This window comes from Leucoraja erinacea, chromosome 35, assembly GCF_028641065.1.
Source record: "Leucoraja erinacea ecotype New England chromosome 35, Leri_hhj_1, whole genome shotgun sequence".
In the NCBI taxonomy this organism is placed as follows: Eukaryota; Metazoa; Chordata; class Chondrichthyes; order Rajiformes; family Rajidae; genus Leucoraja; species Leucoraja erinaceus.
Genome location: NC_073411.1, coordinates 14,096,591 through 14,124,409, shown reverse-complemented (window position 1 = coordinate 14,124,409; position 27,819 = coordinate 14,096,591). Strand labels below are relative to the sequence as shown.

At 38.0% G+C, this 27,819-nt stretch overlaps 1 protein-coding gene across 6 annotated transcripts; it reads left to right on the top strand.

The window, feature by feature from the left end:
* The first annotated feature begins 1,659 nt into the window (after positions 1–1,659).
* Positions 1,660–27,781, top strand: tia1 (TIA1 cytotoxic granule-associated RNA binding protein). Of its 6 annotated transcripts, none has more exons than XM_055662386.1 (13): positions 1,660–1,945; positions 6,417–6,513; positions 8,808–8,903; positions 10,407–10,461; positions 11,482–11,587; positions 19,381–19,456; positions 20,242–20,350; positions 20,662–20,757; positions 21,642–21,726; positions 23,037–23,160; positions 23,598–23,749; positions 24,447–24,566; positions 26,305–27,781. In XM_055662386.1, the coding sequence occupies exons 1-13, from the start codon at positions 1,911–1,913 to the stop codon at positions 26,378–26,380; spliced, it is 1,227 nt and encodes a 408-aa protein (XP_055518361.1). In that variant the 5' UTR covers positions 1,660–1,910; the 3' UTR covers positions 26,381–27,781. The 6 variants fall into 6 exon arrangements, with proteins under 6 accessions (XP_055518361.1, XP_055518364.1, XP_055518363.1 ...); XM_055662389.1 differs by having other exon boundaries at positions 1,661–1,949; XM_055662388.1 differs by having other exon boundaries at positions 1,661–2,379.
* Positions 27,782–27,819: the final 38 nt, after the last annotated feature.

The window sequence follows — 27,819 nt, the reverse complement described above, 5'->3', positions numbered from 1 at the left end:
TTCTATCCCACACCATCCTGGCCACACACTCATCTCCCTGCTACCTTCAGGTAGAAGGTACAGGAGCCCGAAGTCTGCAACAACCAGGTTCAGAAAAATTTACCAGTATATTTATTCATTTACATCTGTTTCATTTATTTATGGTATATGGACACATTTATCTGTTTTGTAGTAAATGCCTATGTTCTGTGTGCTGAATCAAAGCAAGAATTTCATTGTCCTATACAGGGACACATGACAATAAACTCACTTGAACTTAAACTCACTTGAACTTGCTTCCTTCCTGGTACTGCCACAGAATATAATACAGTACGTCACAGTAATAATTAATAAAAAAATAAATAAAGTGATCTCTGGGTGACAATACAATGGGGAAACATAACGCAATATGTTCTGCTTCAACTGCATGCCACAATAATTGACATATTTCTATCCCACACCATCCTGGCCACACACTCATCTCCCTGCTATCTTCAGGTAGAAGGTACAGGAGCCCGAAGTCTGCAACAACCAGGTTCAGGAATAGCTACTTCCCCACAGCCATCAGGCTATTAAACTTGGCTCGGACAAAACTCTGATTATTAATAACCATTTTCTGTTATTTGTACTTTACCAGTATATTTATTCATTTATATCTGTTTCATTTATTTATGGTATATGGACACATTTATCTGTTTTGTAGTAAATGCCTACTATGTTCTGTGTGCTGAAGCAAAGCAAGAATTTCATTGTCCTATACAGGGACACAGGACAATAAACTCACTTGAACTTGAACTTGCTTCCTTCCTGGTACTGCCACAGAATATAATACCATTTATTGTACGTCACAGTAATAATTAATAAAAAAAAAAATAAATAAAGTGATCTCTGGGTGACAATACAATGGGGAAACATAACGCAATATGTTCTGCTTCAACTGCATGCCACAATAATTGACATATTTCTATCCCACACCATCCTGGCCACACACTCATCTCCCTGCTACCTTCAGGTAGAAGGTACAGGAGCCCGAAGTCTGCAACAACCAGGTTCAGGAATAGCTACTTCCCCACAGCCATCAGGCTATTAAACCTGGCTCGGACAAAACTCTGATTATTAATAACCATTTTCTGTTATTTGTACTTTACCTGTATATTTATTAATTTAGTTTTTAAGAGACTTCAAGGTAGGCGTCTGAAGAAGGGTTTTTCGGCCCAAAACGTTGCCTATTTCGCTCCATAGATGCTGCTGCACCCGCTGAGTTTCTCCAGCTTTTTTGTGTAACCTATTCATTTATATCTGTTAAATTTATTTATGGTATATGGACACATGTATCTGTTTTGTAGTAAATGCCTACTATGTTCTGTGTGCTGAAGCAAAGCAAGAATTTCATTGTCCTATACAGGGACACATGACAATAAACTCACTTGAACTGCCACAGAATATAATACAGTACGTCACAGTAATAATTAATAAAAAATAAATAAAGTGATCTCTGGGTGACAATACAATGGGGAAACATAACGCAATATGTTCTGCTTCAACTGCATGCCACAATAATTGACATATTTCTATGTCTAGGCATCTTGCGTTGAAACTTTCTGCACAAAGTTTTGCCCAACTTGTGGGTGTTGAGTGACGGGCCGCGCGCCGCGCTGGTTGGCGAGCCCGCGCAGGCGCAGTGTGGCACGCCAGGCCAGGCCGCCATCTTCTCTGCCTGTGTCTTGTGTGGAGTTATTATTACTTCTTCTTCCTCTGGCTTTGTTTCTCCGGCTGCTGCTCCTGCTCCTGCTCCGCCCGCCGCTCCTGCTCCTGCTCCGCCGCCTCTCCTCTTAATTAAAACCCTCTCCCCCCCCCAGGCAGGACCGTGTTAGTTTAACCAGTAGAAGAGAACCTTGAATCCTCAGCGCTCACACGACGCTCCCACCACCATGATGATGGAGGACGACGGGCAGCCGAGAACCCTGTGAGTGAGTACGCGGCTGATGGAAGGAGGGAGAGGCCGAGGCCTTCCACACTTCTCCACCACACAAACAATCAACCGACCCCACAGCTTTCCAGGCACCTTGGGGATCAGGGGAAGGCTTTAAAAGCGGGGTTGAGCTCCCTGCTGCCTCGGGGCCTTGTCATTTTCATCCCAAGGCCTCGGACCTCAAGTCAACCGGTTTTATTTGGTGCTCAGGAGAGAGCAGAGCGCTGAAACCGTGCTCCCCCCTCATAGCCTGTGTCTAATAAATATAATACATCTCAGAGAAAAGTATTCCTCCCCTCCCCAAGTGGAAAGGAGTATTTGCTTTCAGCAAAGTTAGCTCATCCTCGAGTATTGCCCAATGTCACCCCCAACATCGGATTTCCATCTATTTAGTGACTCAACTACTTCCTAAAACGTCTATATTAAGGGTAAAGTGATGGATTTACTTGCTCTCTCTTACCTCCTGAGTGTATATGAACAGACGATGTTTCTTTTTTTTTCGTTCGAAAATCCTATTGAGGTTTAATGTCAAACAAAGAAGTTGTCTATTGTCCCCCACTGTTTTTGAAGTTCAGGTGGTTAAATAAGTTATTTTTTAAGGTAATGAAAACACCCTAGCATGAAAACAAAAGGCAGCATCTTGAGCTCTATTTCAAGTGTTTCATTTAGTTTGTGCTGCGATTGACTTATTATGTAATGTAAAGTTGCAGCATCAACATTTCCTGTTTTGTCATCAGCTTTTGAAATAAAGCCTCTGACCGATTACACAATTAAGAGTTAAATATAGTAGATTATAGTGGAATTACATTGTGATTAAATACAGACAAAACTACTTACAGCTAATTTTAAATGATATTTTAAAGTGAATATTCAATTTTAATTTTCAAATCATCAGGCATATTAAATTCTAACCGTTAATATCTCAGGAAAAGTGTATAGAAGATACACATGTGTATAGTTATGAATAATAATGCTTCCAAGATGGTGCCCAACCCAGGCAGCTATTTGCGTGCTAGCCACAGAAGCAGATCTACAAACTCATATTACAATCGTTCCACACACTTAAATCTTAAATTCCTACAGCAACATTTCTTGCTTTAACTATGATCTCTACACTGAAAATGGATCGATTGTAATCATGTATTGTCTTTCTGTTGACTGGTTAGCACGCAACAAAGGGTATTCACTGTACCTCGGTACACGTGACAATAAACTAAACTGAACATCATCTATTCAGTTTTGTTTAAGATTATGACTGCTCAGTGAAATGTGTTCACTTATGAATCCACCTATTTGTATGATTCTATTCTCCCAATTGATTGACCACAATTGTTTGAAATCATGTTTGTGAATAAGTACAAATTGCTATACTGCACTGCGTTAATACACCGGAAAAAGTCCAAGACGTTTCATGACCTAAACGTCGCCTATTCCTTCACTCCATACATGCTGCCTCACCCGCTGAATTTCTCCAGCATTTTGTCTTTGATCTATTCAGATAAAAAAATTGACAGTTAATTTCAGAGTATACAGCTTTGAGTGGAAAGCGGAGTTGTGATTAAATCTATGGATGGTCATTGTTGCAGGAACATGCATGCATGTGTGGAAGCAATCGCTAACAACATCTAAGAGATGTGTGGATGAGCACTTGAATTTCCTAGGCATTGAAGGCTACGAGCCAAGTGCTGTAAACAGGATTAATATGGATGGGTGGGTGCTCTCTGATGGGTGGAATGGCGCCTTTCCATGATGTTATGACATATATGTTTGCAGATTTGTAAGGCTAAAGAATTACAGAGAGGGTGAGACCATAGAGAAATGAAGGAAGGATAAAAATGTTAGAATATTTAATCGGGGGGCAATGTAAATTAGAAAGCTAATTTCTAATAGTTCTTGATGTCAGAAGGGAGACAATGTCAAAAGTGTCCTGAAAGTGATACAAAAAGCTGGAGTAACGCAGTGGGACAGACAGCATCTCCGGAGAAAAGGAATAGGTGATGTTCGGGTCGAGGCACTTCTTCATAGTGTCAGTGTCTGGCCAGGTGTGTAATAATTTGGTCTAATGGTTGCAAAACCACAAATAAAAATAATTTGATAGAGTGAATAATTCTAAGTATTTACTGGTTTTTCAAAAGTTCGGACATCAGTATCTCTATTGTTACCTATTTATATGGATTCAGGGACAGAATCTCAAATTATTGTAAAGGAAAATATTATCTTTGGCGCTACCTGTTTGTGATTGGATATTTAGATTCAGCATTAGAGCACATTCATTTGTTTATTATGATCTTACTGTTGATAATTTGTTTATAATTAAGTATTCAGCTTTTTCAGTGCTGTGGAGGAAGCTATTTGAGGAAGTGTTTCTCTTATGGATTGCAGGTTGAACATCGGTTTTCCTTCACAGTTCCAGAGTCTTTCTGAATTATCTGTTTTTCCATGCCAACAGAGGTCATGTGATAATGAAAGGACAATACATCCCTGGCCCACTAATGACACACTTCTCTAAAGCACCAAGGATTGCTAGAAACTTAAAATATATATATAAAATGTAAACTGAATGTGAATGGAATGACCTGCCAACCGATCCCCTGCTCCCATCATCTCTCTGGCTGCTTAGAGCCCCAGCTTCTGACCCCACTCTTAATTCGCAAGGTGCATCAGTGAGCCCTTCTCACCTGCTGCTGTGTCTTGCTGTCCCTTCCCCCTCTGACATATTCCACCTTGAAAGTGACAGCAGGTGAGAAGGGAGGGCGCCTTATGGTAACCACGCCAGGTTTTAAAGTGAAATGATACAAAGTGTTGGAGTAACTCAGCGGACTGAATCACGTCACCTGATGTCACCATCCATGTTTTCCTTTTGTCTAGTTATATGACAATTGTGTGTCAGTCGGATTGGTGCTTTTGCAATTTGATAATTGTCTGTTGGGTGTTCAATGTGGAGATTTGGATGCTTAATTGGGAAAGTTTTCTTTCATTGAGTTCCTAGTCACAGCAAAACAATTTATTTGAGGAAAACAAATTTAATTGGTAGAATGAATTTGAGACTTGGAGAACAAATTAGCTTCGGATTTGATAAAAAGGAGAACTGTGTTTACTAACAATTCATTGCTATGAAATGATTATTGGTTCACATCAGCCTTTGCAAATTATGCAAGGACCTTTCATGCTACTTAAAAATAGTTACTTGTTTCCCAAAATCGTATAGAGTAAATATAACAGGTGATTATACATTTTTTGCTTTTGCCTGACAAATTGCCAGTCTAAACAGTTAATTGATGTCATGTAATTGTAGCATTTGGTGCCCAAATGTGGTGCTGTTGTTTTGGGGCACTCAATTTTGTTCCAAATTGCTGTTTGCTTAAATGGAAGGTATAGGAATGTGTGCCAGGTGAGAATAGAACAAACTATTAAAGCTCCTATGAAAAGCCCTGGAGGATTGCCACTAGTCAGAGAGCCATATCCTGGTATGATTCAGGAGAACAGGATGGAAAGCATGTTATGATTTGCACCGAGGATTTTTGCTCACAACTGTTTCTTATTTCAAAAATATCTTTATCTATACATTGCTCTACTGCATGGATAAGATAGGTTTAGAGGGATAGGGGCCAAATGCAGGCAGTTGGAACCAGTGTAGATGGGGCATGTTGGTGAGCATGGGCAAGTTGGGTCGAAGGGCCTGTTTGCACAATATATGTCTGTAGGTCACAAGGTTTCAGGCAGATCAAAGTGCATCTTGCATCAAGTGTACAGTGTCTCAATAAGAAACACCTAAGTCATCAGCAGAGGAGAAATGTTTGTAAAAATTAAATGCTGAAGTGGAATGGTTCAGTTGAAAACCCTGTATTCATATTTTCATTAATTTGGTGTATAATTATTTGAAAACCTGTTTGTTCCTGATGGATTTACTGCTAATTAATCTTGTTTTCCCAACTTCATGTATTCTTTCAGCATTTGACATGTGTTGTTTTTCTATTCCTTCTCACTCCAATGTATAGGATTCCAATAATCGTTTACACAAAACCTTTTAACCCCATGTAATAAAATGCATCTCATAATCCTGGCTAAAATGGTAACAATTGGAACATATTTTAATTCCATTTTTAACATTCCTTGAATCATTGCTACTGATTAATTAATTATGATTAAACAAAGATCTCTCCAAATAATTGGCATTTCTATTCTGTTTTTAAACCATTTTTTTTTAAATCTCCTAAATCAATAAACTTTTGTTTTAATAAAGTTAGTCAGTCAATATCAGCTGTTACATTTTTGGATGCACGTTTTAAGTAGAAGTATTGTAACTCTGCACCATTATTACTTGGATATGTATTGGTGTGGGCTGCTCAATGTTTGAGAACAATAGGGCTTTAAAAATGTAGTAGGAAATATTTGCCAGTTTCTTTAGTAATTATCAGAACACTTACTCTTCTATGTAGTTATTTTTTACTTTTGTTATTTATAGATATGTGGGGAATCTCTCCAGGGATGTGACGGAAGCCCTAATTCTTCAACTTTTCAGTCAAATCGGACCATGCAAAAGCTGCAAGATGATTGTTGAGGTGTGTTGGTATTCCATTTTAAAGAATCTTTGATTAGCATTTGTTTGTTGATAGATGCAACATTGACACAAAAGAAGCAATCCAAATATTGTTGAGACTGTACATGAAAAGTGATAATATCAAATTATTTTTTGTGTGGTTCCTTCAGCCCTAACGTGGAACCTCTGCCCCAGAGAGTTCCTGGCACCTTCAAAGGCACCTTTTGCCAGGGGCTTCAGGACACAAAACAAGAACACCTTGCCTGCCTGCTGTGAGAACAGCTGTGTCAATGGCAGGACGACGGTCGAGTGGTATATTGTGTGAAGTTCTGATCACCGTGCTATAGAAAAGATATGATTAAACTGGAGAGGATGTCGATTAAAAAAAATTACAGAATGTTGCATGAAATGGAACACATGAGTTACAAAGCCAAATTGTATAGACTGGGACAAGGCTGTTTTCCCTGGAGGATAGGAGGCTTGAGGGGTGATTTTACCAAGAGGGGCATAGATAAAATTGTGGTTTACTCAGTGACGAGGAGTCTAAAACCAAAGGACAGAGATTTATGATGCGAGGGGAAAGATTTAAAGAGGGGCCCTAGGAGCAAATTCTCCACACTGAGAATGGTGGGTATATGGAATGAACTGCCAGAGGAAGAAGTAGAGCTAGGAACAATCACAATGTTTAAAATACTTTTATTTCAAGTTCAAGTTACATAGTTAGAAAAGGATTAGAGGGATACGGGCCAAATGCAGGCAAACGGGATTAATTTTGATATGCATCCTGGTTGGCATTGGACAAGTTGGGCTGAAGGGCCTGTTTCCATGCTGTATAATTCTATGAATCCATCACTAAAGTTCCCAGATTTTCAGCTCTACTTATTGTAGGACAGATTATAACAATCTCATATGGGAGTAGGCTTAAAAACTTTTTATCATTTTACAAACTATTGCACAATTTGTTTCAGATAGATTTAGACTTTTTAAGGAGAGAATTGTCACTTCTATGACTCAAGCTTTGCTGAAGGGATTACTCACTGGTCTCATTCTTTTTGATTTTGCTTGTGAAAGGTGACATTACCATTTGTTACACTATCTCGCGTACAAGAATTGGGAAAGTTTGTGTCAAAGTTTATTTTCATTCACCTCTAATTGGTAACCTCTGATTCCTGGGATGTCAGGACTGTCTTATGAAGAAAGACTGGATAGACTTGGTTTATACTCTTTAGAGTTTAGGAGATTGAGAGGGGATCTTATAGAAACTTACAAAATTCTTAAGGGGTTGGACAGGCTAGATGCAGGAAGATTGTTTCCGATGTTGGGGAAGTCCAGGACAAGGGGTCACAGCTTAAGGATAAGGGGGAAATCCTTTAAAACCGAGATGAGGAGAACTTTTTTCACACAGAGAGTGGTGAATCTCTGGAACTCTCTGCCACAGAGGGTAGTTGAGGCCAGTTCATTGGCTATATTTAAGAGGGAGTTAGATGTGGCCCTTGTGGCCAAGGGGATCAGAGGGTATGGAGAAAAGGCAGGTACGGGATACTGAGTTGGATGATCAGCCATGATCATATTAAATGGCGGTGCAGGCTCGAAGGGCCGAATGGCCTACTCCTGCACCTAATTTCTATGTTTCTATGTAAATAGGTTGAATCACTGTTTTTACCTCTGTTACATTTATTTATATTTTACTTCTGTGATCATGAAGGATGCTTGTGCAGTTGGTTTCTGGTCCATCTCTGCCTTCCTGCGCACTGATCTAAACGGGGTCATCCACTGGTTGCCAAAAAATAAATCTTGGCTTCAATGTATCTGTTTAACAAAGTTGAGTACAGTTCCTATCCAAGAGCTCCTGCTATGTGTATCTGGTGAAATACACGTCCTTGGAGTTAGATGACATAACACTGGCTGCTCAAACCTGCAGAACAAATATGGCTGACACAAGGATTTGCAAATGCTGAAATCTGGAGTAAATCATCCAAAGCTGGAGTAACTTAGCAGGTCAGGCAGAATCTCTGGAGGACATGGATAGTCAAACTTTTCGATCCGGTCCATTCTTCACACTCAGAAAAATGGCTATTTGAGTGTACTCAAATGTCCCGTAAGACATCATTGAATTTAGAAAAAAAAATTGAATATAGTTAACTGCTAGAGTAAGTTGGATTCAAGTTAGCTGATGCTAATTTTATTGTGTCACTTTTAAATTAGAGCACTTTTGATATCTGTGGTATTGGTTTTAACAAGTCTGTTCTGGTTTTTCCACCCATTTCTATCAAAAATCGTATTGATAGTATCGATCTGTTTTTCCTATTTAAACAGACTGGCAATGACCCTTATTGCTTTGTGGAATTCTATGAGCATCGGCATGCAGCAGCAGCATTAGCAGCTATGAACGGACGTAAAATTATGGGTAAGGTAAGCTATCATCTAGTCTAACGGGTGAGTGGTAATTGAAAGGGAATATGAACATGTGACCTTTTTTAATGCTGTGTTATCATTGGGGAAAATTCAGTCTGAAACTTTTTATTACTATTTCAATCAGGTATGGAAAGGGTTCAGAAGAGGTTTGGATTAGAGGGTGTTAACAACAAGGAGAAGATGGACAATCTTGGATTAGTTTCGCTAGTGAGTCAGAAGCTGAGGGGAGACCTGATAGAAGTATATAAAATTATGAGGCACAGATAGGGTAGATGGTCAGAACCTTTTTCCAAGGGGGAAATGTTAAAAACTCGACGGCATAGCTTTAAGGTGAGAGCGAAAAGTTTAAAGGAGATGCGTGGTGCAAGTTTTATTTTTAAGAGGTTGGTGGAAGCCTGGAATGCTCTGCCAGGGTGATGATGGAGGCAGATACAATAGTGTCAAATACTACATGGTACAAGGTAATGCCATGTTCATTTTGCACTTGCAGAATAAAAAGCAGATAGGAATGATAAAAATAATAATAAAGATGAGGAATACAAAACAGCAAAATGGTGCATTCCAGTAGCGCTTACTAAATATTAAAGTACAACAGTGGAATAAACAAATGTAATGTTAGGAATAAGAGTATATGGCAGTACCTCCAGGGAGGGGGTGTGAAAGCAATGATTGGATCAGGAATCTGATAACTGGGGGATAGAAGATGTTCTTACGTTTGGATATCTGGGGTTTCAAGCTCCTGTATTATCTCCCAGAAAGTAGGAGAGACTAAAGGGAATGACTAGGGCAGCAGGCATCCTTATACACTCATAGGGAACACAGAGGCCAAATGCAAAAGACCTATGGATTGCATCACCTCTCCAATTACCCTCATTCCACCCTTTAAGCATCTCCTGCCCCACATGGCATCAGCCATCTCAGAACTACAATGGAAACGAGTCATGCTCATCCTGAGGGTCTGCCTAAGAATGCGACCAGTCTGCCGAGGAATCGGTACTGCCCATGTATTCCGTGTGCTGGACTCTCAACACTCACAATGTTTCCATCATCTGTCATGCAATTGTGCTTTTTCAATAATTTTCAAGTAAAATTATCTGGGACGGTTGCCACCACAAGTTTCTGTTGACATATTATCAAACTCTTCACAAAAAGTGCTAATTATGTAAAGGAAGGACCACCACTTTATATATGCATTTGCTTGTTTCAGTTATTTTATAATTTATTATTCTAACAATACAATTGCTTCAGCTTTTCGGAATATTCCAGGTTAGCTGCTGTTATATCTCCAAAAAAGGCTTTGGAGAAAATCCATTGTAGTTGGATGGTTGAATTTAAGTGAAAACCATTGGAGTTGGAAGTTAAATGTTAGAATTATTCAGCAAATATCCAACTGTAGTAGATATGTAGAATGAGAGCAGACTTCTATTTTGCTAGCGGATCTATACTTTAATAATTGAAACGGGCTAACCTATTTTCTCATCTCTATGAAATTACTTGCAGGAAGTTAAAGTGAACTGGGCAACAACTCCAAGTAGTCAGAAGAAAGACACAAGTAGTAAGTATTGGATTGATATCTTTCTCCATTTCAAATAGTCTCTCTCTCAAAATACTGCAAAGCAGAGGGAGGTTTGCAGCTTTCCATTTATTTTTAACACACCCTGTTCTTTCAGTTTTTGGTGAAGTATTCATTTGTATAATTAATCAGCTTTCTGTCATTCCCACAATTGCTTAGGCATTTGAAAAGTAAATACCAGAGTTGTAATTAAATCATTTTAAGCAGTTAACATAATTGACATGAAAAGCTGTAAATTCAGTTTGTATTGAACAAGGTAGTGTTAGAGAAGTACTGGAACTTCAATGGTTCCTTCCTGAATTAGTGTTTTGTGGTTTCAAGATAAACCATCAACATTTACTATATTTTCCAAAGTCTCTCTGTCACGTTAAGAAGCTTTATATTGCATGATTTTTTTTTAAACATTTATCATACAAATCTAAAATGGATTGGATTTTATTTCTTACTAGACCAAGTGCAGACCCGTTGGGTCTGTTCCCCCAACGTGCGGTTGTGGGGGGGGAGGCGGCATGCAGCGCCACACACATTAACTATCTCCCCCCCCCCCCCCCACAAGCACGCTAATTACCCCCCTTAATATAATATTAATATTATTAATTTGCTCCTTTTACCCCATAACCACCGTATCTTCTGACGCATAGCCCCCAACTTGCAGTCACATCTAGAGGGGGTGGGGGGCGGGGGATGAGAGTGAGGGCAGAGAGAGAAGGGGCAGAGATGTTCATTTTCAAATCTTCCTTTGAATGCATTGAGGTTGGCCAGTTTAATCTCCAAAATAAAGGAACCACATTCTGCTGTTACCGATAGCTGTTACCACAATAAACAAAGCCCATTTTTTTTGTAGCTCAAACTTTCAGTACCTAGTGGTTTGAATATTTTCAAAGCAAACAGATAGAATGTGTAAAATACACTGGTCTGTCAGCCTATATTTCTCATACAGTTGAAATACTGTTAAACCTGCTGTGGAACAGGTTTATCTATTTTCCCTGAATTGAAAATCAGCTTTCATCAACTCAACAGATCATTTCCACGTATTTGTTGGTGACTTGAGTCCAGAAATTACCACAGAAGATATTAAAGCAGCGTTTGCACCATTTGGAAGAATATCGTAAGTATATCCTGGTGGGAAATTTTACACTGTTTGGTTTTAAACAGCTAAATCACATACAGTGCATTCAATTTTGATTCAATTTTTTCAGTCCGGGTTATAATACCATGGCATCTACTATTTAGCTCAAGAGCCTCTTAAAGACAACCTGGATGTAATTACGTCATTGTTTCCAGTGGATTGATGATTTTAAAGTACAGAATCTGGGCTTAATCAGAAAAAATATTTATCTAAGCTTTCTTTTGAGTCAGCTTCATGAAACACTTTGCATCATATTTGCATCAAATACTTGCGATTTCAATGTGTTTAACGCAGCAGCAAAATGTAGTTGTGTGCAGGTAATTGGTTTCTTCATTTTATAATACATCTTTATGCACTATTTCAAATTTAATCATGTGCACACTATGTCGATTAGCTGTTCTGCAGTGAAAAGATTTATTAAAAAAACTGGGACTTAAAGCAAAGGCTTAAGTTTAACAAAAAATTATAGAGATCTACCTTATCCCTTTGTTACATGTTATTACTATCAGAGTTGCTAATGTGAAAATTCAGTGTATATAGGCTATCATCAGATGGCTTTGCAATAATGTGGAATACAAGCATCCACTTGCAAGTGTAACCAAGCTTTCTGTTGGAACGCGGGGATATTGCAGGCTTTGCCACCTACATGAAGAAGGTTTCCATACTGTAAATAGTTCTGTAAAGCAGTATCTGTAAACTTCCTGCTATTTAAATGCATCAGAGTTAATTTTCTCTCGCTTTCAGTTTGGTGGAGTGATTTATAATATTTATTTTGTGACTGTTTATGTGAATTAGTTCGGAGAATTTGGGTAAACCAAGCTGGTTTAAATAAATGAAGTAAGTTAAGATGTCTGACTTGAAGAAACAGTGGCTTAAATGATTGCTCTTTGCATCAGGTATCGCCAGCTGTTCATTACTGAATCTGAGTTGCATAGTTTGTTCCAAAGTAAACAGAGGGACACAGAAACTTTAACACTTTCAAAGGTTTGTGGTCCCTTTTTACCATAATGGTAATTTTACATATACTGAAAGATTTAAAATCTTTACTTTTTGATGTTTTGTGCAGAGTTTTGTACTGATGGTTACCTGTTGAATAGTGGCTTGATTCTTTCTTAAATTAAAGTTGCTAAAAAAATATTCTGACATTTGGAGTAATCGGTTTCAATTTCTTTAAATTTTATTTTCCTTTTTATTGGGGAGTTTCAAGTTGCTTGATAAGATTTCAACATTTTAAACTTTGACTAACTTCAAAGGCCAGTACTGCAAGGATACCGTATCCCAGCACCCTGTGATGAGTTGTTGATTTTGGTTAAGTTATCCTGTTCCTCAGGGAAGTAAAATCATTTCGGGCCATTATTTATTTTGCAAAAGCATGCAGGGATCACTTTAGGTAACAAGCAAAATACCAGAAGAAGCAATTGTCAGCTGTTTTACTGGGTTACATTTGTCACAGGAAAGGAGAACAATATTTTAAGATGTGCAGAGAAGGGGAAATTTAATTTCCAGGACCATTTATTCTTAAACTGTAATATTTGTAATTTTGTCTATTTCAGGACAAAAGGGAACGTTCAAATTGGATATTTATGTTTGGTAAAAATTAAAAAATTTCTGTGCTTTTAGATTCTTTGATCAGTGCGTACTGTACATAACTTTGGAATTTGGCAATCAATGCAATTCACTGGATTTTACACTGTCACCCCATGACTTGGTTCAAAGTTGGACATTTGGTTATGTTAAAATAATCAAATGGCCAGGGCTTCTGGTACGTGGATTTACTTCTTGAAGAGATCGTAAATTTCTATTTATGAAAGTACTAGATAGTTAAATGTGTAGAATATTTTGGAATGTTAAATTGAAAATCCAAGATCTGTGTTTGATGTAATTCCCCATTTCTGGAGTTGCATTATGAATCGAGCAGGTGATGAAAGTACCATTCTGGTATTGTCAATCACATTTTAAATGATGATCCAATGTTCTGATCCATTTAACACAACTTTCATAGTTCCCTGTCCTTTCAGTTGTTTAGAAAATAATCTGTGGCATTTTTTTTTTAAAGGAACTTGGAGAGTCTCTTGGTTTTCTGGATAATATTTATTATTGAAACATCACTTAAATAGATGATCTGGTCATTTATTTATGTGTTGTTTTGAGCGACATTACAATAAGCAAATTGACTGATGTGGTTTTATTAACATTACAATAAAGATCAAAAAGTATACCCATTCCTTCTCCCCAGAGATGCTGCCTGTCCCACTAAGTTACTTCAGCATTTTGTGTCTTACCTTCAAAAAGTATTCTATTAGCTATAAAATATGTTGGAAAATCTTGGAATTTCTGAAAGATGTCAGTTCTACCTACAATCAGACCCTCTTCTGTATGTTTCTTTTCTATTGAGGAGCCAACTAAATTTACCAATCAAGGTGGCTTTTTTAAATTATAATTGATTAAGCATTAAAATGCAAAGAGCATTCTGCAAAATCATAGGTACCTGCTGGGAACAGTGTGGCTTGGTAACACAGCTGCCTTTGATAGTTAAGTCAACAAAGCGATTTCTCTTGCTCTCATCATAAGTTAGAAAATACATTTCAGATGATTACTGGTTTAAGAAACCTCTGTACCATAAAAAGACTGTTTTTATCTTGGGAAAACACCACCCACCATAGTAAATTTTGTTTATATGGAAAGTCTTAAGTTTTGAACAGAAATATTGACATTTAATTCTTTCACGGGTTTGTTCTATTTATTTGTTTCCCTTTAAGTAACATTTTTCTTGTTTAATGTAATTCTGTACCTGTTACTTTGCTATATTCTTCTAAGCCTTTTGTTTTCAAGTTTTCTGTTCAGGTAAGTACAAATAGTTCACTTCCATTTATACTCAGAACATGCGTCACAGCTCAATTTCTGTGTTTCTTGGCAATTTTTCCTAAGCTATTTAACTGCCTTGGTAATAGCTTGTGACGGGTTAGAATATCATTTTTTTTAATGAGAAACATTGATACCCCAATGTTCAATTTCATGTGCTTGTCTTTATATGAATGAACGCTTTAGCAATGAAAATATAATAAATTGACCTAGACTTGGTGCCGTGAGAAAATTGTCACATTCGAGGCAGTATAATTCAAATGACAAAGGTTTTGCTTAGGTGGTACTTGCTTTCCATCCATGGGGATTGATATTTTCTGATCTAATGCCACCATATACAAGTCTCAGTAATGATGGAAGTAAAATTGGCATTATCTGCTTCACTTCTCCTCAGAAACCTGTGGTCTAAATGTGACGACTAATCCGCAGGCAGATAAATGTTAGTAGTGCAGGCTGATCCTGGTACTGGGACAAAAATAAGGTCAGTTAATGCAGGGTATTTCATATCTTTCTGTGCCCTGCTCATTCAGGTACCTGAGCTAATGCCTCACCTTGGATCCCATGTGTTTAGTTTAGAGATACAGCATTGAAACAAGCACTCATCCCACTGAGTCTGCGCCGACCAGCGATCTCCTATACACGACTTCTATCCTACACACACTAGGGATTATTTACATTGGCCAATTAAACTACAAACCTGCACATCTTTTGGATGTGGGAGAAAACCAGAGTACCTGGAGAAAACCCATGCAGTCACAGGGAGAACAAACTGTATACAAACTGAACAAACTACAAACTCCGTACAGACTGCACCCGTAGTCAGGATCGAACCCAGGTTTCTGGCGCTGCAAGACATCAACTCTACCACCATGCCACTGTGCTTATAATGCTGTTCCAGTCACCAGGATAGTCTAAAATGTATCCATATTTACGCCTTCACTGCCTCCAATGCCAACTGCGTGACATTGATATGCTCCAAGATATCGCTGTTCTCTCCCTGAACCCAGCAGCTTCCTTGTCCATCTGCACAGTAAATCCGCACGAATATTCATTTAAGATTTCACCCAATTCCTGCACAGATTCCCGCGCTGATTCTTAAGGAAACCTGGTCTCCGCCTAGTTACCCTTCTAGCAAAGGGAAATTGCCTGGGTTCCAGCTGAATGCCAAGGATGTGAAGTGGTTGTTTCCTTCTTATTGCTTGCTTTGTTGTCTCGCAGACTGCGCCAACCTGAAGCTAATGGAGGTGGCCAGTAATGGCTTGCTGACAGGTATAGGTTACAAGGTCAGTTTTTGTCACATATACCAATTAAAGTACAGTGAAATTTCAGTTACCACATTTGGTGCCACTTAGTGAGGTTACTGAAGCCTGTGGGTGGCCTCCTCAGGACATCCGTCATCACTGTTGTACATCTGAAGAACAAAACAGAATTGTTTACAGAGAACGCAAAGAAAGGTATTCCAAATATGGCACAAACTCGATGGTCGATAGGATAAACACAAAAAATATCTACTTTTCGGTGGGAGGAAAAGATGGCAGAGTGAATGTTATAGTCATCACGTTTTTCTTCAGGAAGAGAATAGCACAGGTGAGGATCCTTGAAGAGCCTTTTGCATCTGCACAATGAAGAGATTGTGTCGGAATGGATATCCAGTGCCCCTCTGGTACATGCCAAGTGTGTGAGCAAAAGCTTGGGCATGGATTCACGTCCTTTGCTATATTAATTCTCCAAACACACCTTACAACTCTTTCCTTGAATATTGGGAATGGTATTTGATAAACGAGCTGTTAATCTTCACCTTTTGCAAGTCACAGCTTTCTAGCAGAACCTTCATACCGTTGTCAGCATAAGCCAGAGTGTTATGGTTTGGAAAGGCAGGCTCTTATTTATGTACATTCCTTAACTTAAAAGTGTAATGTTTACATTTTTTGTACTGTTTTGTGTCTGGGTTTATTACAAATTCATCATACAGGAGTTTCAAGCTTAACAAGAAAATCCTGTTTGATTTTTTTTTAATACATAACTGGGGTCAAATATCGTGATATGCTACCCTACCATGTAATTGGAAGCTTATTTATCTCTATGAAAGCATTCACCCACCATTGAAACCACTTCTATTTAATTATTTGGTTTAGACTTTGTGATTGTAAAATATTGCAGTTGTAGCTGGGTCATTGGCATTTTGTTGAGTTGCAGTGATCCAGACATTTAAGAGAAGTTTGGTACTTATATCTCCATGGGGTATGTCACCTTTTGATTGTGTATCATTGGAACTGCACAATGTGGAGACCATCGTCACTGCAGAACTTTGTAATCTTCTGTGTATTCCAGTAATATAATATCTTAAATGTTCTAAGTAGTGAAGCAAAGCATGTTGTGCAAGGCACAAAATATATTGGCATTTTTTCCAGATTTGTTTTGAGGGGGGATCATTTAGCTTTCTCACATAACTTACCTTAACTTCAAATATTAAACTAACTCTTCTTTCCTTTGGAAGACTGCAGAAGCATTTCTGCGTTGAAGTAAAAAAATAATCTGTGTATGTTTGTATTGAATGTTTTGAAGGTGTTCTCGCGAAGGGTGTGTAATTTGATGGTTGAAATAACCTCCCAATACTCAAAGGGCTCTAGGAATTTTAATGCATTCCTCTCGTTGTCCTTCACTTCACTGTGTTTGCAGAATGCTGCCCGTCTGTTCCATGTAGAAGGTACAGGTTATTGATTATTTTTAATACTATATTAACATCTAGTGCAGCATTACAGTCTTGGCTTCAATCTGAGTTTTATAATGTCAAACATTCATCCATTTGAGCTTGAAGGTGTTATTTGTTGGCCTACATGGATGTGGTCAGGTAGTAGCAAAAAGTACTGTTGCTAAAGTTGTCGTTGGTTATTTTTAGCTTCTTGGAGGCATTCTGGCATCAGCTCGTGATGTTGATAGATAAAAGCTATCAAGCAGGTTACATTGTTAAGATGGGTTATTGACAAAAACTACATTCCTGCATCACCGATAATAACAAAACAAAGGGGCTATGGTATAAAATAATGGTGATTTGTAAAGCCAGCAAATTAACACATACTTCAGTAACTGTTGCAAATTAGTTTTGTGGGTGTAAACTGGATTTGGAACCTCCATATAGGGATTCTGTCATCAATAAACAGTGGTAAGTTTCTAAACTGATCTGAGAAAGATGGTTGGTGGTGATATGCTGAAGTGAGAAGGTTTGAATGGGTAAAAACCCTGTGCCACTGGAAAATGCCTTGAATGAGATTGGTTGAGCAACGTTGTGCAGCTGGGAGGGGACCAACCATGCATCTCTTTAGCATGGGGGCTGTGTGGCATTGGAACCTGGAATTAATTTTAATATGAAATTTCATATTGTTTTCCCAAGTTAAATCATATTTTAAAAAAACTGATTAATTGTTCATTACATCACAGCTTCATTTTACTTAAATAAAATATGGGTGCTAATAATATTATTGGGGTTTCTTTGGATGTAGGATAAAATCCAGTCTATGTGGGTCAACAAAATCAAGCCAGATATTAGATTTAAAGTGATGGAGCAGTACTCGTACAAGATCAAACAACACCTCCTCACAGACAGTTTGTGTCCTCTACTCTTGATCCACACAGAGTTGATATTTTCACGTGCGGTTGCATGGTAATCTCATGTTAAACATGGACTCCAAATGCATTTTATACAGAAGCATGTCATAGATGTTCCCAAAGCATTCACAACTGAAGGTAAAAAAAGCAATTTATTCATACTAGCTATTCATAATAGATTTTTTTGAAAAGCATATTTATAAAATTATGAGTTAACAAATCACCTGAGAAACATTTAACCTGGACATTCACATAATTACCAATAATTGGGGCAAAAGAAGATACACCATAGATGGGTTCTGAATCAATTTCAAATAATAGGGCTGTGGTTATTTTACAGAATATCTCTGAAGAATGGACAGGATTTCCATGGCTAACACAAGGGACTGTCACAGTGGATAATCGTTCACTCAGTTGTAGTTTTCTTATTTCCTTTTGTCTTTGTAAACAGATAATTAACTTTGTTTTTTTTCAATTTTACTTAAAATAGTTCACGATCGACTCTTTAGTGATCTGATCCTGTCTGTATATAATGCACTTTTCATATATTCTAGTCTGCGTAGTTCTGTTAACAATTTTGGAAATACAGTATCTTATTAGTTTTCTCTGAATATTGCAACCGTTTCTGAAAATCTCAATTTCTCAAAATTTACAGCTGCCCACAGTCCAAAAAGGGGGTAACGAATTCACCCTACCGAGAAACTAAAAGAATTGTTAACAGGCGATGTATGCCTTTTAATTCCTATTTTTTATTTTTCTAGTTTTTTTTCTATTTCATATACTGTATTTTTAAGAATAGGTAGAATACTTGTTGGCAACAAGTACTATGTATTGTGCATGGTTAAGGAAAGCCATTCAATGAATTGTTCAATCTAAACTTTTTTTCTTTGATTTGGCCTGGTGACTTATTCAACTAGGAATGGCTACTTTGACCATGCCTAGCAGGCAGTTAGCTTTTTTTTATTTTTTACAATGAATGAACTTACAAACTATTTGAATAGCTTTTAAAACGAAAAAACGCCTGTAAGTATGTTAGCCAGCGCAGTCACAGTTTGCATGTTTACCACGTTATAGTTGTTGTAACTGAATTAGCAGATCAAGATGTAGTACATTTTATAATGGAGAAAAGTGCTTTGTAGAATATGGTGTCTTGCATTAAGTGGTTCCTTTTGCAAAGGTGAGATGTGATGTCTTGACAATAAGCATTGTGTGTGTGTGTGTGTGGTTCCTGTCTTTTATTCTCTACAGTAAACTTATTCCAGCAAGAAATGTATTTATTATGCCTTATTTATTTATATTTTCAGTGATGCTAGAGTGGTTAAAGATTTGGCGACAGGAAAATCCAAAGGGTATGGTTTTGTATCCTTCTATAATAAGTGGGTAAGAGAACATTTATATTTGGTACAATTTGCTGTTATGAAACTAGTTCATTTGTCAGCTGATTAATGTTTTCAAAAATTCCATGACTAAGAAGAAAACTTGGATCGCTCATAACTTGTAAAGACTCATGCAAACTATGATTGTTACTACTTGCGGGCTCTGATAATGCTTATCGGATGTTAGTATTCAATCTTCTCAAACTGCATTTTAAAATAACTTTGCATGTTTGGCCTCCTTTGGCAGACCTTTTATTTTTTGACAACACTGATGGTTCTGCCATATCTATTGCAGTTTTCACCTCTCAAAGTCGCCTTAACTGTTTTATATTTTTGTTATATCCCTTCCAATGTGCGCTAATTGTGTAATCAAAGTAATGAAAGAATAATTTCCTAAACAAAGAAAGGACTGATGATTTTTCATTAGTACACACGTCGGAGGTTTTGGGGAGAAGGCAAGAGAATGGGGTTCGAAGGGAGAAACAGATCAGCCATGATTGAATGGCGGAGTAGACTTGATGGGCCGAGAGGCCTAATTCTACTATCACTAATGTCCTAGTGATCTCCATTGGAAGAGACGTGTATTGGGCAAATGGGTTGGATGAGCATTGCTACACGCTGCAAGGACACGCTGAAAGAACTGGAGTGGCAGATCCTTGTCAGATTTACTGGAAGTGTTTGCTGATGCCCAATGCTAAAAAACCCATCACCTTTCTCCAACTTTGTTGCTAAATGCTGTAATTTGATTGTTTCATCCATTTCTGACGGCTTGTTTTCATTTTATGTCAGGATGCTGAGAATGCCATTCAACAGATGGGTGGGCAGTGGCTTGGAGGAAGGCAGATCCGAACAAATTGGGCAACTCGCAAGCCTCCAGCACCAAAGACTACATCAGAACGTATGTGAAACGAGCAGTATAGTGCGATATAGAATTTCATGTGTTTTAACAGCATAAATATACTTTGTAATTAGATGTGTTCATAAATATCAAATAGTATGATGGGCCTGATGAGCAGCTTCACACAGTTAGTATTGTGGAGTTTTGTTAAAAAACAGTTCTTGAATTGTATAATGTCATGACAAACCATGTGAAATTAAAATTGTCATTCTGAAGGCTTGTTTTGTGATTATTGGAGAAATAGATTAAAAAATATCTCGGTGGCTGTGATTATGGCATTTATTTTAACATGCAAGTTTTCCATTTTACAGCAAATACCAAACAGCTGTCCTATGAAGAAGTTGTCAATCAATCCAGTCCTAGCAACTGCACAGTTTATTGTGGTGGCATAGCCGTTGGACTGACAGGTAATACCTAATATCTGTAATACGTGCATGCAAACAAAAGACAGGAATCTACAAGGCAGGGACGGAGTATCGAGCGATAGGGGAAGGACACAAGTAGTGCAAGCTTGAAGGCATTGTGTCTGGAAAAAAAAGCAAATTAGTCACAGTGAGCTACATGAATTGACTGCACAATCAGATATAAATGGATGTGGAATAGTTATGATTACAGGGACATGCTGCAGAGTATGGGGGTGTGGGGATAGAGAATGTAGAGGATCCAGACAAGGGAAGAGTGGGAGATAAGCAGAAGGTGGAGATGGAAGAGGGGAAAGGAACTAGATGATGGGGCATTGGAAAGAAAGGTGCGGGGGCAGGTTTACTTTGAAAGTTAAGAATTCAATATTCATACCATTGGATTGTAAGCTGCCGAAACAGAATACGAGATGCTGTTCTTCCAGTTTGCATGTGTCCTCACCCTGGCAGTGGAAGAGGCCCAGGACAGAGAGGTCGGTATGGGAATTAGCAGTGGGGCCCTTTAAAAACATTCAGTAGTTACTCTCTCAACTAATTCCTCTTTTATGACAACTGTAGACAATAATTTGAATGTAAAAATTGAATTTGCAATCTGCTCATATAATAAATATCCAATCTTCCTTGAATAAATGTCCATATTCAACATTGATTTCCAAATGGACCACTGTGACTATTCTGTTTTTAACAAATTGCATAAATAGCAATGTATGTATATAAACAACTTTCTATAAACCTACAAAAGCAGCATAATTTAAGGTAGCCTGTATTCTGGTTGGCGTGGTGAGCATTACAAATGCATTGAATATCCAGTAAATCCTTAATCTGTTGAAGATATTTCTCAAACCTTGCTTCAAAATATGTTTCTATTTTAGAGCAACTCATGCGCCAGACATTTTCGCCCTTTGGACAAATCATGGAAATCAGAGTGTTTCCTGAGAAAGGATATTCATTTGTACGGTATGTTCAGGCCTTGAATATTCACAATTAAAAACAAAATGCTCAAAATATTCATCAGATCACATAACATATTTGGAGACAAACAGTTAGCACTGTCGATGACCCTTTATCAGAACTCGAAGAGTGAGAAAATTGGATTGTGGAAACAAAAGAACTACAGGTGATGGTTTACAAAAAAAGACACTCAGTGCTGGAGTAACTCAGAAGGTCAGGCAGCATTCGTGGACAACATGGATAGGTGACATTTTGGGTTGAGACCCTTAAGAAATTTGGATTGTTTAATTTACAATCTAAAGCCTAGTCCATAAAATGTAATAAACCAACATATAAATTAAATATCAATATGCCAACTAATGCTTCAGCAAGGATGGTTAATGTGCATAATTATCCAATTTAATATTTGGCTCGTAACTGGAATTATTTTCAAATGAGAATTTTTCATTGCCATGGTGTTCTGCTTAAATATGAAATGGAATACATTATTGTCATGTGACAAGGCACAGTGAAATTCCTCGCCTGTATATGCAAGGTATGCATATGGCGCAGACAAAGTTACAAAGCACTTCGTATGGAGGCTGGCACCTCCTTTGTTCTACACCCCCACACCAGGTCCTCCATTGTCCAATATACTATTGACATAAGTGCAGTAACGATCCAAAACCCCTGTAGCAAATGTAGTTTAAACAATACAGACCCCACATTTGCAAGACACATACTTATCTCATTAGTGATTAATTAAAACATTTAATACATTAAAATGATACAAATTATAATTGATAAATGTGACTGTCCACTGGAAATCCATTGTAAAGTTTTAAATCAAGATTTTCATACTGCTTGAGGACTTTCAAATTTATTGTGGTTTTAGGAAGTGATTGTCTCCATTTTATGACCAGCATTGGCAGACTTGTTAATTTAACAATTCATACATGTGGACTGTGTGGATTTACATTTTAATATTAAGTAGGAAAGTAGACACAAAATGCCGGAGTAATTCAGTGGGACAGGCAGCATCTCTGGAGAGAAGGAATTATGCTGCTTGTTCCGCTGAGTTACTCCAGCATTTTGTGTCTACCTTCGATTTAAACCAGCATCTGCAGTTCTTTCCTACTTAAAATTATGTGGACTGCCTTTCAGCATTGATTTGTTACACAGAGAAAATAAGTGACAGATTTATAATCTGTTCCAAAGACTGATTCCCATCAGCATTCAGCTGGCTCCATTTGTCCTCTGAGTAAAACATGAATTGTAATAGCTGTAATGCTTGGAAGATTGAAAGTCGGTATATAAAGTGTTTCTATTTTTCTTAGTTTTTCATCGCATGAAAGTGCTGCACATGCGATCGTCTCAGTCAATGGAACTACCATAGAAGGGCACATTGTCAAATGTTACTGGGGCAAAGAAACACCCGATGGCATGGGACAGTTCCAACAAGTGAGTTCAGATCATTCTTTTTCTCTCTGATTATTCTTTAAAGTTGACATAGTGTCTAACATTGAATATTTTTTCTGAAAACAATCTCTAATCATATTAGTTTGGATATTTCTAATTTGAATGACAGCAGTAAAACCAGGTTAAAACTGCATTATAATCTTGTCCAGTAATGCTGATTTTGATTAGTGGAAGATTGCTGGATAAAACATGGTTAAGACGTGTATGGATCAATGAGAAGGGTGATTGTGGCAGAGGCAAACAGTTAATTGTTCAAATTCTTCAGCCTTGAATTGCTTGAAACGGACTTGGTTTTCATAATCTTGTCCCAGTAATGCTGATTTTGTGATTAGTGGAAGATTGCTGGATAAAACATCGTTATTTTTGCTGTGTTTCTTAACCCCTTCCTCTCATTTATTTTTATTTGTCCTTTGTATTAGCAAAATCAAATGAGCTATCCTCAACCTTGGAGCCAGTTTGGCCAGTGGTATGGAAACACTCAACAGTTTGGGCAGTATATGCCTAATGGCTGGCAAATGCCACCTTATGGAGTTTATGGACAAACCTGGAATCAACAAGGATTCAGAATGGAGTAAGAGAACATTTAAAAAAAATTCTTCTGTGTTGAAATATATTATTATGTGTCGGATAAACACAAAATGCTGGAGTAACTCAGCGGGACAGGCAGCATCTCTGGAGAGAAGGAATGGGTGATGTTTCGGGCGAGACCCTTCTTCAGGCTGTTATGTGCCAGATCAAGTTGTATTGAAGGGTTTGCGGGAATCTGTTTACCTGTTGAGAAAAAGGAATGTTAACTTGGTGATGGAACGTCAGTTTACTGCATGACAGAATGGTATCTTTCTGAGCCCCTGTCTTTTAATGGAGTCTACTTTTCCGCTTGCCACAGGTGGCCTTTAGAACACTGGCAAAAAGGTAATTAAGAAGAAATGGAAAGTTTGTTTAAGTTTAAAACTTGTGCATTGTGTGGGGGGAAATCTAAAGAATAAACTGATCAGAATATTATTGTCTCAAAACTATGAACAGAATGAGCCATTTGCCATTCTGTTTGAGGTTTATTTTGTGGATAACATCTGCATCGGGGACTCAGCTGTTCACTAATTAAAATGACTTGGACAAGAAAAGTTTGTAATGTATCCAAGTTTATCCAAGCTATGTAATTATCTTAGCACTGAGTTTTGGAAGAGGTGGTGGTCCTGTTTTGGTTGTGTAACACTGGTTATTTAGTCATACCTCACTCCAGTGCTTTGTCTCCACCTTTTGTCTTGCAGTCAGACACCGCCCACTGCTACGTGGATGGGTGCTAACTACGGAGTGCAGCCTCCACAAGGTCAAAGTCCCAGTGTGATAACCAACCAAGCAGGATTTGGCATGGCAGGCTACCAAACCCAGTGAGCAGAAAGGACTCTCTCTTCCTACCTTTAGCCAGTGGTTTCCTGCCACAGCGGACACGTCAAGCCTTTGTTTACTTAAATAATTTTTTTTCAAAGCCAGATCAATGAAAGATGTCAACTGCATTGTATTTATTTTAAAAGGAAAGTAATTCATTTTTAGAAATCATGGAAATCTGTCTCAATCGAGCTTCTGTCTAAAGATGCTGGATGCCTGCCAATTTTTGTGTCCAGTGTTTTAAAAAAAAAAAAATTACAATCTATTTCCTATAGCCATCGGAATGAATACATAAAAGCAGGGATTTCTACATAATGCTGCCACTTTTATAAAATGAGGCAGATAAATTGCATAATATTAGATGCTGTGTTTCTATACAGACACTGGGCAGTTTAGTTTTGCATTCCACAAATTTGATTTCAAACTGTAAAATTAAATAATCCTGTTTTCCACATTTTTATTGTACAAGGCCATACTTTGTAAATGTAGGAGGTGTTCAAAGATATTATGATCCATCAGAACATGATAAACTAGAGTCCCTTGAGCTCTCAGCATGTACACAGCATAGTTTAAAGCAATGAAATACTATAGTGAGATGTTTATTTATGTGTTCTTTTGTTATTTTGAAGTAGTGTTTTAATCATTTAATTAAAGAAACCAAGTATAAAACATAGTGGTGAGATAGCGAAAGCACTTCTGGGTATTGACCTGGATATGGGCTGCTCTAATATCTCTGAAGCATCCATCTTCTGGGAACATTATTCCCTGATCTCAACAGTGCAAATAACCACAGTGTTACACTTGACACTGCACGGCATTTTCCTCAGGCGTTGGTTAAAACTGAAATTTCCAGATGTGAAGGCGAGCATATCGGCTCACTCCCAAAATCTGAATATGAGTTTCCATTTTTAAATAATACACGTTCATTTTTAAAAAAATATTGCAGCCATTGGTAAAATAAAACTAGCACCATTTCTGCCAAGTTGTGTTTGATTGAAGGTGGCGGGTGCACAGGGACCCAGGACGAGGAAAATCCTGGTGCACTCAGAAATGTGGTTGTTACCAGTTCCCCCCCCCCATGTAGATTAAAATATTCACAACCTCCACCGTTAACACATGGCAATTCTACTTTTGTTTTCTCTTGGTGTGTTTTTACTGATTTCAAGAGGCTGACGGTAGGAATCATTTCACTGTCGTGCGTGACGACTGGCATGTTGCAAACACTTCAGGCAGTTGTCGCTGCAGTGTCTTGAGGCTACATTTTATTACTGGAGTTCGTTCTGCATCTTCCCCTAAAAACCATTGCACATGAATGGTAATTGGGAGAGATGGGGAAGGGGGTGAGGGTGGGGGGCAATGTTGTTGTGGGAGGTCAAATTTAAATATTGTCAGTGATATGCCAGTATGGCAATTGCACCACTGGCTTCTTCACCTGGTAGTTGTGGGTTCTGTTCCATGGGCAGGGATGCCCACACCATGCAACAAGCCCATCTGCCACAGTTGATATGTTTTGTCGGTTCTTGGCTAAGTCACTATTTGAAGCACCTCAGAAAAAAATAAGTAATTTTTAAAAAGATAAAATCTCTTGACGTGTCTCTTCGGAGGGTGTTCAGAATGTAGTATATTCTAGTGTAAATGATCAACTATGGTCGCAATATTGATTACATATGCATAAGAGGTACTGTAAATGTATTTTATTGCATATCAGTTGTACATTGGTTTTTAAATGCTCTTTCCTAGGTTTCCGGGGGAAAATGTGTGTTTTCCACCAATTGTCTCCCAGGCAGCACAATGTCCTGGAAGGCCTTCCAGTTGAAATTTTCTGCAGTCACCAAACTGAGAGACTGCCAACCTCACAAGCTTTCTTCAATATCGTCTTAATGTGATTGTCACGTTTGCCTGGGCTTCTGGATCAAATAAGGCTGTGCCAATTCTACTGATGTGAACATTCTAATTGATGAAACTAGAGACAACTGACTTGTCAATAAATCAATTGGTACATGGCTGGTTGGTGCAGTGTACATACAGGATCTGGTAATTCTGATCCTCGTCGGTAGAATACAAATGGTTGCCGCATTAAATCGAATGTGAAAATGTTTCCTCTTTAAAATATGTTCACATAACAACTTGCCTGTGTATTGGTTGGACAGAAATAGTAACTGGGCTGTCAGTGACATGCCCCAAGATGATATGTTTGCAAATTTTTGCCAGAATAATTGTATGTACCTTTAAATGTGTTAATGATTTTTTAAATCTGTTGGAATTGCAAGTTTTTTTTCTAATATAGCATTTAGTTATCAAAATGCAAAGCTTGTTGGCACAGCCCCAGGAGTTCAAGTAAATTGTTGTTGGAGTGGTGTGATACACTGCAGATTAACCATACAGAACTGCTGGATCATTTTATTTTTAAAATCCTAATTTAGAAAGCGCTGGAAACTGTATTCGTTTTTGTTAACATACAAGGGCTGGCACTTGAAAAATACAAAGTCAAATTCTGTTAATCCTATGCTTTCATTTGGTTAAATTTTTGATGTGGAACTTTTAACTACTTCTGTCTTTACCTGTATTAAAGTTAATTGAATGTTGAAGCAGTTGAAACAAATCGAACAAAGATCTTTCCAACGTGTTAGAAATTTTTCAATTTCATGTGCTCATTCAGGTCCTTCCTCAGCCCACATGCCCACCCCCCCCCCCCCCCCCCCCCCCCCCCCCCCTTTTCTCTCCACTTGCAATGGTCCCATCTGCCAAGGAATGCAGGAAGTGGTACTGATCATGGGATGGGACTTTTTTTTTTGTCTGCACCTTTTGCAGATTTAATGCTGTATTCTGGGAGGGGGGTGGGGCGGTGAGAATTGTCGAATATTTGTGTCCAGCAGCTTCCCTGGTTATCATTGGAATGGGTGACAGACTAACGTGTAGCTACAGACACGGTGGAATGAGCAGCAGATGGGTAAGCGGGTTATCAGATCGAAGTTGAGAATAAATGCAGGCTAAACAGGCCACAAAGGGATTCTGTTTAAACTACATCAGCATTAAAATAAAAACTTCACCTCAGGGGATATCTATTCCAGGCAAAAATCACATGAACTAGGTTTGTGAAGGACCAATTGACTTGCATTTGGGTTTGTTAACTGCACGGCCTTGTTGGTATTAAAAATGTAGCAGTTATTAATGGTCAATAAATAAAACGGCCATTGGGCCATCGTATTGAACTGTATATATCATTCTGTTTATTGGCTACAATAGATTTCTATT